The sequence below is a fragment of the Athalia rosae genome, chromosome 1, assembly GCF_917208135.1.
Source record: "Athalia rosae chromosome 1, iyAthRosa1.1, whole genome shotgun sequence".
Lineage (NCBI taxonomy): Eukaryota > Metazoa > Arthropoda > Insecta > Hymenoptera > Athaliidae > Athalia > Athalia rosae.
In genome coordinates this window covers 5,611,948-5,623,651 of record NC_064026.1, presented here as the reverse complement: position 1 = coordinate 5,623,651, position 11,704 = coordinate 5,611,948, and the positions used below count along the sequence as shown (strand labels likewise).

General features: G+C 39.4%; 3 protein-coding genes across 5 annotated transcripts in view; 1 reads left to right on the top strand and 2 right to left on the bottom strand.

The window, feature by feature from the left end:
* Nucleotides 1–1,920: 1,920 nt before the first annotated feature.
* LOC105684096 (ubiquitin carboxyl-terminal hydrolase 3-like) lies at nucleotides 1,921–9,070 on the bottom strand. 2 transcript variants are annotated; one of them, XM_048657484.1, is made up of 7 exons: nucleotides 8,322–9,070; nucleotides 6,982–7,701; nucleotides 5,476–5,623; nucleotides 4,503–5,256; nucleotides 4,040–4,282; nucleotides 3,750–3,943; nucleotides 1,921–3,315 (listed from the first exon to the last, which is right to left on the bottom strand). In XM_048657484.1, exons 2-7 carry the CDS (start codon nucleotides 7,067–7,069, stop codon nucleotides 3,153–3,155), a joined length of 1,590 nt encoding a protein of 529 aa, XP_048513441.1. In that variant the 5' UTR covers nucleotides 7,070–7,701; nucleotides 8,322–9,070; the 3' UTR covers nucleotides 1,921–3,152. The 2 variants fall into 2 exon arrangements, with proteins under 2 accessions (XP_048513441.1, XP_012252635.1); XM_012397212.3 differs by having other exon boundaries at nucleotides 6,982–7,612.
* Nucleotides 9,071–9,213: 143 nt separating this feature from the next.
* LOC105684099 (40S ribosomal protein S17) lies at nucleotides 9,214–10,494 on the bottom strand. The gene is made up of 3 exons (XM_012397216.3): nucleotides 10,337–10,494; nucleotides 9,947–10,098; nucleotides 9,214–9,523 (listed from the first exon to the last, which is right to left on the bottom strand). The coding sequence occupies exons 1-3, from the start codon at nucleotides 10,337–10,339 to the stop codon at nucleotides 9,283–9,285; spliced, it is 396 nt and encodes a 131-aa protein (XP_012252639.1). The 5' UTR covers nucleotides 10,340–10,494; the 3' UTR covers nucleotides 9,214–9,282.
* Nucleotides 10,495–10,732: 238 nt separating this feature from the next.
* LOC105684095 (furin-like protease 2) overlaps nucleotides 10,733–11,704 on the top strand; it is a 54,405-nt gene continuing 53,433 nt past the window's right edge. The window contains exon 1 of one of the 2 annotated variants that reach the window (XM_012397209.3): nucleotides 10,733–11,453. The gene's annotated coding sequence lies outside the window, so the exon portion shown is untranslated. The remainder of the gene's footprint in view (nucleotides 11,454–11,704) is intronic. The other variant, XM_012397210.3, reaches the window with a different exon arrangement.

Genomic DNA, 11,704 nt, shown 5'->3' with positions numbered 1-11,704 from the left:
GTCGCACCGAAAACGATGCCTCCTGGGAAAGGCTCCCTTGAAGTGGTTGAAAAAGGTGGCGATAAATCCGAATTAGAACGTATTTCTAAATCATCGAAAATGGTTACGGAAACCGAGCCAGCCTTAGAATTCTCGCGACTGCAGAATTCCCATGACCCTGAAGAGGGTTGTGAACGGAAAGAGCAGCGGAGTGCGGAATCCGACGATCACAAGATTCACGTGCAGCACGCAAACGAAGAACGTTATACCTCGAGTCATGCGTCTGCAGATAACGTGGTACATCAGAATCCGAAGAAACATGAGGAAAAAAAAAGATTTCTGAGCAGCGACGAATCAGCCAAGTCTCCTCATCGATTCGATCTCGTGACTTATTCGCCAATGCCGATGAGGTGCTTTTCGTCCATGTCGAAGCTCAGCTCATCCCCGGATAAGAAGGGGGATGTAACAGATCTCACTGTCGCGAATAGCGGAAGAAAAAGTCAGGAACGATTCCCTTTTACGATATCCGAGAATACGAGTACGAAGACGTCTAACAATAAGTCCAAGGTCGTCGAGGCCGTAAGTTCAAAACAGTCAACATTTCACGATCAGAACACTCAAACCGAACCCAACGAGTTAGTTGGTACGCAATCGGCCGTTCTTGTAGAATCAGGAGACCCGGAAAAGGCTACGGATTATTTAAAGCCATTTTTGGACGGATTGACAGATTGGAGGGCCTCACCACCCCTGTCGTACGGGTTGAATGACATGTCTTACAGATATCAAGAAGAGCCCCAAAGTTTGTTCCCGAACGTGAAGGGGATGGTGAAAAAATTCTCATCAAAGTTGCGCTGTTCCAAACAGAAAGAATTTTCGAATCCGAAGAAAAAGATGATCGAAATTTTGTACAAAAATAAAAATTGCCACTGCGAATCTATGGGCGGGGGCAGTTCGAGCGTGACATCTTCAAACGAGTCCCGAATTCTGACGGCTTCGCTGGCTCAAAAAAGTAGAGATCATTCGAAAACGTCCAGTGTGGAGAAAATTTTCACTCCGAAAAGAAACTTCGAGCACTCGCCCTTGGGGGATGTTCCGAAAGTTTGCGATCAGGATGATCTTTGGATTCAGGAATTCGATTCCGATGAAGAGTTTCATGTTGGAAAAACGGAAGTATCGAATCCTTCTCAAAACCCTCACGTCGATGATGGTTATTCGATGTTTATGGCGAGGCGTAAATTTCCTGAAATTGATACCAAGGGGGGTGGTGAGCGAATAGAAACGAACCCTGCAGCCTTGGTGCATTTTGAGGGTGGAGACACCAAGAAGGTGGTTTGCAAGGTGACGGACGGGGTCATAGAACCGTTTATCCGAACCCAGGATATGGTCACAGAATCTACAAACGTTCCGACTAATTTTTGGAAAGATACCGGAAGTGAATTGGGGCTGAATAGCAGAGAGAATGACTGTCAAGATTATATTGCAAAAAATGGATGCTGCTGTTTTAGAATTTGCCGACTTTTCCGAAATCCTTTTAAACGTGACATTGCCTCTAGGAATCATAACTTGAAGGAACGTCAACGAACCGAGTTGCGTAAAAAGAAATGAGTAACTAAGTTACGTAAAAAGAAATTAGTTTTTTAGGGTGCCGTCGATGGTCGACTCCACAGACTGTGCAGAGCGACAATTTGTAGTCGTATCATTCTATGATCGTATCATAAGACCATTAGCAGTTTTGAAAGACTCAGTTTTGTGTAATGATAAACACTTGACTTCCATGCAGTGGTGAGTTGTCGTTACGATTTTCGAACTTTCAAAACTCCGGAAGTGCCCTTACATTCAAAAATGCCCTAAAAATATGGGTTTCGAAAGCTATGCATATTTTTACGTGAGGTATGAAAAGTGAAAAGATGACGTAGAAGGATAATAATTGGTACTATTATATAGTATTCTACGATTTAATTGGCTTTTTAATTTTAATTTCTATTATTACTAGTTGACCGTTCGTACATATCAACCTGTGTTCGTTAATACAGCTTAATTTTGTTCGTTCGCATCGAGTTCTGTACGAGTAAGAATGATTTTTGTTAATTATTATCGCCTCAATAAAACGTTTTTTTTTTTTTTTATTACATATTAACTTATCGTTATTATTATAAAAAAAATAAGTCTTCAAATAATCACATAAGAGTTTCGAGTATCCAGGAGGAGGGAATGAGGGCAATAGGGAGGATAAGGGAGCTTGAATATAGCAATCTCAATGCATGACTGCCAGTTCACAATCTCACATTACTTGTATTCAGCCAAACATTCCATGTGTTACTTTGACATTGAAATTCAGCTAGAAAATATTTGGAAAGTAAATTCAGGTCCAGTCAACGATTAATTATGATTAACAGTGAGCAAGTTACTGACATGAGACTTGATAATCGCACGTGGCAATAACGGAAACAAAAAAGAGAATTGAAGTCATTGCATGAGATCCAGCGAGCAATATACTAAAAAAATGAAAGGAACTTTTACGTTTCTAAACTTATACAAGGCTATAATAATGATTTCGTGATCAGACGTTAGTTCTTTTTTTTTTACAGCACCCACATACATATATTTCTACGACCACCTATACGTTTAATGCCTTCATTTCTCTATATCACATTGAATTACCTTCACTTAAATAATTGGCAACTCTTTATTATATCTTCGGCAGCTAGAAAAATATAGTATTTGCTTGCCTACCTACGAAACTGAAACGGATTACGGAATAATTTTAACCCAAAACGATCGTTTGAAGGGGTCAGAGAATCTGAAGGGTAAAACGATATAAAGGCGTACAATTTACATATACTTAATTAGTTACTTATTAGGTTTAACGACGCTTTGGAGAAAGCAAAGAAATAATTTATGTTTTGTTTTAGTGTGAATCGAACAGCACAACTAATATTAAAATTTATTTTCTACTTCTATTACTCACATTTCAAATGATCTCTATCACCTAGGTACCACTTGAAAATAAAAAGGCCTGAGCAGTTTTGCTTTGCATCGTTGTCGAGTACGATGAAACGTGAATGAAGACCTGGACTAAGACAAGGGAGAAGTCGATGTCTTGGTCGAGGGCGAGGATGAGGACGAGGGTTTGGGTGAGTGTCAAGTCAAAGGTGAGGGTGAGGGAAAAGACGTCACAAGGGAGGAGGGATTGAGAACTCCTTCCGAACGTAGAACAGAATGTAAGGCTTACATTTAGCAACAGCCTCAGCACTTGTGGGCCTTACAGAACTATCATTGAAATGGAACCACTGTCCATCGTGGACAGCAAAGGCTGTGTAATGTCCTGTTCCAGCGCTGAAACATAATTACAACTTTCTCAAGGGGGATTTGTGACACATTAATCAACAATTCCGATAATATAATATTGGGTTCAACAATCATAGATTCACGATATGATGTTAAATTAAAATGCCTGCAATGGTTCGTGAAAAAAAATCTTGAAAGGGCGAAAAATCCAATGGAACCTGTTTTTTAGAGACAGTATCAATGTTTTCTCTCAACACTGTCGTCACAAGATTTCATACTAATACAGTATGTATGAGTCGGGTGTCCGACGTTTTTCATATCAGATTATGAAGCGAGGACCCAAAGCGACTTGTACTCCATCTCTATGTACTGCTGCTGAGGGAGGAGCGCAGTGGAGGATAACGCAGGATTAAATGGATACTTTGCATGTGGTATTCAATACATATGTAATTGGAAATTTTGTGATCGATAGACTAACTCACCCTGAACCATGATGTACTATGACGGCAGCCAAGTCGTAAAGATGACTACCCTGAGCACTCACTCTTGTCCCAGAAACACCTCGAACAGTAAATTCTGACATGTCTAAAGATTCCATAGGAAACTCGACTTGAGTATCGAGCTTGGAACGTTGTGAGTTACACCATCTGAATCTTTTAATATGAAGGCACAGCACCTATCAATGAAAAAAAAGTAACGCCACTATTATCTGATACTTCTCGCCAATAGTTGTTCATAAAAAATATTGCGAATAAATTATTTAGGTACTAACGTTGGGCAGCCTGTGAACCCAGAACCTTTTTGTAGAACGCTGTTTCCCCATGCAGTTGTCACAGAAATAGAGTTCGCTGTCAGCAAGTTCTTCTACTTTGAAGAATCTTGCCAAACTGTACGTCAGACAGCAAGTCTCTTCCTGTTCCTTCGTTCGCCTGTGAAATCTGTCTGGTATATCCAGGGAAAGATCTTGGAATGGTTCGTGTGTCTTCGAATCCGTACGACAGTTCATACAGTGTACCTGAATTCGTCCAAATACTTAGATATAAGAAACGTGGCAAACTATTGTTACAAATGCTGATGCTATATTTTTGCACAGACAAAGAGTTTTTGATGTTCACGTCACAACTTCTATGAGATGATGAGACGCGTCTGTTCTTGATTATAAAAAGTGGAAAATCTGAGTTGCATATTATATGAAATATAATTCTCACAATGAAATTATCAGAAAAAGTACCTACCACGCTCAAGAGTGTTCCACCAAATACTGCAGTGACAATACTTTGCTTCCCCCTGAGTCCTAGAGGTTCATGCCCTAGTCGAGGCAGAAGCTGTAATAATTCTGTGTGAAGTCGATCCAACATGTATGTGAGAAATTCATGAGCATCCTGTTGTTGGTAACCCCTAAAACGTGGTACCACTTTCCAAATGACCAAGAACAGACATTCGGGGGATATTGCCTGGCCGTTTGATCCACCAAGGCTCAAACTTAAGAGGACTTTTCTCAATTCTTCTGCCAATAACGCGTCACTCAGCTCTCTTGCGCGCCCCGGAGCAACGATCCTTCCTCTATGTGTCTGATTTTCATTGAAAGCCACACCCTCAAGACTTGGCATTTTCGTAAGATATTCACAAAAGTGGCTAATGTTGTTAAATGACTGTAATACAACATTCATGAAACAAGTGTTTCCCAAATTTCTTAGTCCTACAACTTTCTTCTCTTTAGTTGCTTTTGAGCCTTTTCTTTTAACCACCGGCCTATTCTCTGAACTAGAACCATCTAACAAATGAGATCTTTTTCGTGTTCTTGGTCTGAGATTTCTCACAACAACTTCAGCTTTCCATAACGCATCTGAGTCTGTTCCGTTTTCTTCTGGGGATTCATTCCAGGTGTCGTCATTTTCTTTATGCATACTCTTAGGAAAAGTATTTCTCCGAATCTTTTCTATCTGCCCATTTAATGTGTCATTTACTACATACTCATCACAAGAGTAACTGAAAAAATAAGTTTGTGAAAGAAGCTATTGACAAGTTATATGCAAACTTAGAATTTATATCTTTAACAGCATTCTTTAGGGTTGTTCGAATGAATTAATACAATCCATAGTAATGCCACAGAGTTCAAGTAGAACTCTGAAAGAAAAGTATCACATCATGTTGTTATTATGTCAGGTAACTTAGAGCGTGTTTTATAAGCTAAACGATAATGCTCACCAGAATACTACAAGGTTTTCACAGTCAATGCACACACAGTGCTGAGTATTTTGTTCATGGTGTTGGATAGCATGACCTGCTACAAATCTTCCACAATGTACAGCTCCACAGTGTAGACAAAGCCATGCGCTCTTTTCAGTGCCACATACTGCTCCATGTCCGGAAAAAAATAAATAAATAATCGTTTATTGGCAGAATAAATCAATGAATACTTAATCATTGATATTGCCATACATGATAAATTATAGAAACAAGGTACAACCGTTTATACAACTGATTAGTAAAATTTTTATTAGACCGAAACAGGGAAGTACGAAAGTTTGTATTTGTTGCTCATTTAGAGGTAAGATAATTTGATACATCAACCAACAATTTGCGTGTGTAATGATTATCAATAAATTATACTCTTTCCCGTTGATTGCTGTCTGATTATATCGCTGAGAAATGGAATAGCTGTAATCGATAAGTTCGCATAATATTTTCCTCATTTTTGTAGCATTGATATTTTTGTTTTATTTATTATAAACCTGATAAAACGCAGTAAAATGTAGAGGTCAGTGTAATAGGAGTTCTAATGCGTATAAACTATCCCACAGATACAGCTGATATATGCATTTTTCAGCGTATTAATCTACCCGGAGTAATCCTCATAAGATTTAGTATGATGATATCATTGCATTGCGCGGAATCGGGGCATCAAAGTAAATTCCTCATTCAAAAAAAGGCGACTATTAGCATTCCAGTGGTTTGATTGTGAGACCTGCAAAAATTATTGACGAACGAAGAAATTGAATGCGGATTAACGCGTCAAATAAAAAGGAATGGCAATAAAATATAATTCATGAAATTAATTTTTTCTGGCTGATATAACGGGCGGGAGATTTCAAAAATTGACTCAATTCAGACAACAATGTTTGCAGAAAGTTCGCAGCTCCTTTAACAATGTTTTCCCAAACAACCGTACGATAGTAATCAGCGGTGATAAATTGCGAATTAATTGAAGCAAATAAACAAATTTTGAAAAAATGAGCAGATGAAAATCAGGGAACGCCTTTTATTATGTATTGCGATTACATCACGGAACGATCTCGCTCATTGAACTCCATGGGCCCTTTTTAGGAGTTTCAAATTTGTTTTGAAGTTTATCGATTATTTTGAAGAATATAGACGGTTGTGTTGAAGGGAAAACAACGTGAAATAATCATCAGTCGAATGTCGCAGTTGATCGTAGAAAAAGATATTCAAAAGACAGTTCCGCTTCCTCCTGGGTCCAATGACAGATCTCATACCAGCTGATTAGTAACGCCGTGTATTGATTTTGCAATAATGGACATAGCTCCGATTTACCAGACGCCGGGACGCCCGGTGAATGTTAAATTTAATGTGAAATCTCTAGAGATGATATTGGGATTTTCTGATCAAATAAAATAGGATGGATCAGTTATTTTTACTATAAAATATGAAAGAAGGAGAATAGTATTGGCGTTAGCAGTTAGTGAATCCTACCTGCGCATAGGAATGGCAGATCCTTTGTACAGTTCGCCTCGATGTTGGCGTCAAGTCTTACGCTTTGGGCCAGGTGCGGACACTCCATTATCTCCGGGTATAGTTTGTTGCCGTTTTCCTCGGACCTTAAACCCTCGTTCGAAGACCTTGTGGCGTTCAAAGATACACGGATAATTCCTAACTTTCGTCACATAGCTAGGTCTGTCGCCCGCGACTGAAATATGTGATCTCAACACGCAGCGGCGACGGAGTACGGACTGACTCGATTGGTCTACCGCCTAGCACCGATATTCCGCAGGCGTGCGTCTGCTTATAATATTGGTAAGGTTAGGTATGGTTAGGTAAGGGATAGGGTTGTGTTAGGTTATGGACTATCAGGGAGATACACCGATCCGAAAAAATCTCAATTACACGGAGTACAGGGAAACCTTGGCCTTCATTTGTAATCGGAAAACGAAACTTCAACGAATGCCTCAGGACGGGGCACACAAATAATTCACCTCAGGCAGGTCCAACTCAACTGTGGGATGTAATCAGTAGGGAAGTGACTGGATTCTAACAACACGCCTCCGGCCTCGACAATTCTCGCGGTCACGATCCGTGGAAAGGGCTGCTGAGAGCACTGCTCTTGCTAGTAAATAAAAGGAAACAGCATTGGTCCTCCAACCGAAACTTTTTGCGTTAGAATATGCTACATTTCAGTTTCATCCGTCCGTCAATCTGCGGAGTAAGGAAACTATTAGCTATGAGGCATTTTTTTACAGCAAAACTGTAAATTTTTCACCTAGGGTTCAAACCACTTCTAATTATTCTTCCAACTCGAAAACGAATTTCGTTTTGTCTTTCATTTATTTCTTCGGGAATCTTATTCGTGCTTTATTTTTTTTATACATTGTATTTGCTTTTGTTGATCAAATTGTCGAGAATTGTGTGTTACTGTTATTCATTCGAGAAACCTCGAATAATGTCTCGATAGAAATAACAAGCCTGTTGACACGGTGTTTTAAAATTGCAAGAGCCACAAATAGATTTAGGAATAGATTAGACGCTGTATGAAAATGAAAATCATTCTTAATATTTCATCCATACTTGATAAGGATCATGAAATCGTACACGGATGTAGTTCTAAGAAATGATCGTCAATCGGAGCAACAAAGCCGCGGAATATATTTGAATAGCGTCCGCGGCGTTCCATTTTTGTATAGTTGATTCGAACAAAATAATCTTTATTTAAATACACCAGAGCATTTATGAAACCGACTGAACACGCATAAACGGATTGAGGAAATTTGTACGAAATGAGGGTGATGAAATATAAAATAAAATAGCTGCCTACCTACCATTTGAGCACGCTACTCCGGGCCGCAGTAAAAGTATAGTGTTCGAGTGGAATTTTTGGACGACTGGTCAAGAATGTTATATAATACAGAAAATTATGTATTCACATTTAGCAAACCATCCGATTTGAGCAAAATGAACTAAACGATTCCATACGCAGTCGCGAACATCGATTCTGATACAGATAAGATAAACAACATTGACGGAAGTCAGATGTGGTTGAGACCTACGACGTTGCTGTATCAAAATATTCTCTGAAAAATTTCTCAATTCAAAACGATTTGAATTGTATGAAATCCCCAAATGTATACACATACTTCTATCAACGTAGATGATTGTGTACCGTATTCTGCATTTTTTTCAATATTTCACTCCTAATTTAAAGAATTTGACATTCGTACCACGAAAATTCACTTATCAGACAAGTTCGTCCATAAGGTGATATAACTGCACGATTATAGTTAGATTACGTGAACGTCTCTCCCCCCTCCTCCATTTGGTAGTACACCAAATATAAATCTGAATTGGCGAGGTACCTTTCGAACTTAGGATTCTTTATAAACCATATTTCGAAGATATCGAAATTTTTTTACCTCAAGTCAATCAAAATTTCCTTTTCCATAACAGGTCAGAAACGAGAAGAAATTTTTTTAGCCCGTCCTTAATATACCCAGATGACAAACTATTGATAAATCTCATGCTTTAGAACTAGCGGTTCACAGTATCAAATCGGTTAAAATATAATCAAGGGACGATGACAGGATTAGCCCTGTGCAATGTATCTGGCTTTCTGTTGGAGCAATTCAGCAAGTTATATTTATAGTAGCAGACAGATGAAGTAAAGGATACAGTGAAAAAGAATTATTTCCAAGGATTTTATAACGAGCAAAAGAGTAGGAGTGTCAGTTTACATCTTTATTCAGTAAAAAAGTAAATCTGACAAAGATACGGAGTGTCGTGTATTTATGTACGCCTGCCAAACTGATGAGTGACGGGCTGTGTGAGTTGCAGACCAGAAATGTTGCTGAAATCAAGCATTTTCAACATCTCCTTGGTCTCAGGATCGACCTCGATGATGTCATGTTCCAAAGCGGAAACTTCGGGTACGTAGTTGTCTCTGCGTTCCCTTTCTTCCTCTTGCAACTTAATAGAGATACCTCGCACCTGGCTGTGACGTAGTCTCTTCATCAAATGTGTAACAAATCTGAAATGAAATCATCCAATAGAGTAAAACGCTCACATTTTGATCTAACCTTTAACATTCAACCAGAACACGATTTGTAATTATTTTAGAAAGATCAGAATTCATATGACAAGGCCTGATTAAGATATGCGATTTGTTACATCTTTTAATTGGGTGTAGCCCCAAATTGGTAATTGACGAATAACTCTGATTCAGTATCATTAGCACTCGACACAATGTTTCAAAGCATGCAAAATACATGTCCACCACTCGTAACAACTTAGGCAGCTTTGGAGATCAAAGTTTGATCAGGTGTATGTTAGACCGGATGACAGAATGACATATTATTAGGACACTATCCACAGAACAATTTCACAGCACAGTTGGTTAGGGTACTAGCCCATAGTTATAAATGTAGAATGAATTTTTATTGGTATCTCGTACCCAGCGATCTTGTTCCTCAGGGGTTTGCTGGGAATGATGGCGATTTCTTCACATATCCTTTTGTTAGTGTGGAAATCCAACGTGAGACGAGTGTAATATTTCTCAATAATGACCCTTGCGGCCTTCTTGACGGTCTTCGTCCTAACGCGACCCTGTAATAATAAACCAGAATTCGGTTACATTAACAACAAACGCTTTTCACTACATAACCTAGTAGGTGGGAACTGCAATGCACTCAAGAGTGGGATGATACGAATGCACAAAATATTCATTCGATCGCGTTCGTTTAATCTTTGAACACATTTCAACATTTGCAGATCATTTAATTGGTAACAGATTCGGTTATAATACACAGATTATGGTACAAAAATGTCAAATTCGTATACGCACCATGATTGCTGGTGTACCGGAAAAGGAGCTAGCTCAACCGAAAGAGAACGTCCAGGGTTTCCGGCTCTGGTGAAGACTTTGATAACTAAATTTCAGCGCGTCCGAAGTATCTTCAATTGGCCATTATCGGTAAAATCAATTTCGCAAATTAGGTATCGATTAAACCACTTTGATTGCTCTGAACTTTGTACATGCTGGATTTTGATCCGAAATAAGGTGTAGGTCTTTTAAATTATTTATTCATTCCTGAGCAATCGATGATAACCATAGCCGTTCGATTTTACCATGCTTGCAAGTTATTCCGTTTTCCCAAAGAGTGCGTTGGGTCCGTGGGAATCTCTAGAATAATCTTGATAAGAATGCACGTCGATGCAATGGCGGGTTGGTTGCGCTGCCAACCCCAACGCGGTGGTAGGGTATCTCAAAACGTTATACGGATTTATTTGTGAAGGTTGTCAGAATTTCGTCAACAAACAAAGGGAAAGATCGGTGCGTTCGGAGTCGTATCTTCTTATCGACAGATAAGCTGTATAAAGTAAACAGCCGAAGAGCCGAGTGATGCGAATCAAAGTGTCGCGGAGTGTTTGGTGTGGTGGCAGTAGCAGAAAACTAAGGGGGGATGAAGAGAAGACATCGAATGGAATGAGAAGGAAGAAAAGAGAGATAGCGATAGAGAGAGAGAAAGCGTTTGTTTATCGCCCCTCGGCCCCTTGCCGTTTGTACGAGCAGTCAGTGCCGTGTAACACTTGGCTCGAAGTGGTCGGGGAGATCGGTAGCTGGGTCTCTTAAAATTCGGTATATTAATTTGACAATTACAAACTCGCGTGTGATTAATAATTTGTGTTTTATATCAACCGGGGGGGCTTCTACCACGTGATATACTTGGCAAAATTTCAAAATAAAACCAACACATGATCCCGAAGGCTCGAACGTGAAAAACCAACAGAACCTCAACATCCTGTCGGAATACCATGTCACGGATAAATACGGAAAATAGATAACCGGGCTCCGATTGGGACACCGCTAATCATCGTCATTTTTTCCTATTTATATTAAATTCGTCGACGTTTGACAACCCCCAACAACGGCTAAGAGATTCGTCCCGTTCATCATCACGGTACTTGAAATTCTTTCACGTAACGCGCGAAATTATTATCACCATCCTCTCTTCATCATCACGCCTTTCTATTTCATTTTCCTTCATATTATTACATGCCAACACTTTGTAACCCGTCATAACGCAACGAGGTTTTAACCTTTCATTCTCATTGCTCTGTCTCCCGTCTGTCACCGCGACTTCCCAACTTCGTAATCGCTAACTCGACATAAAATAACTACAACCGCTGTCACTGTCATTTTCCCGTCGAC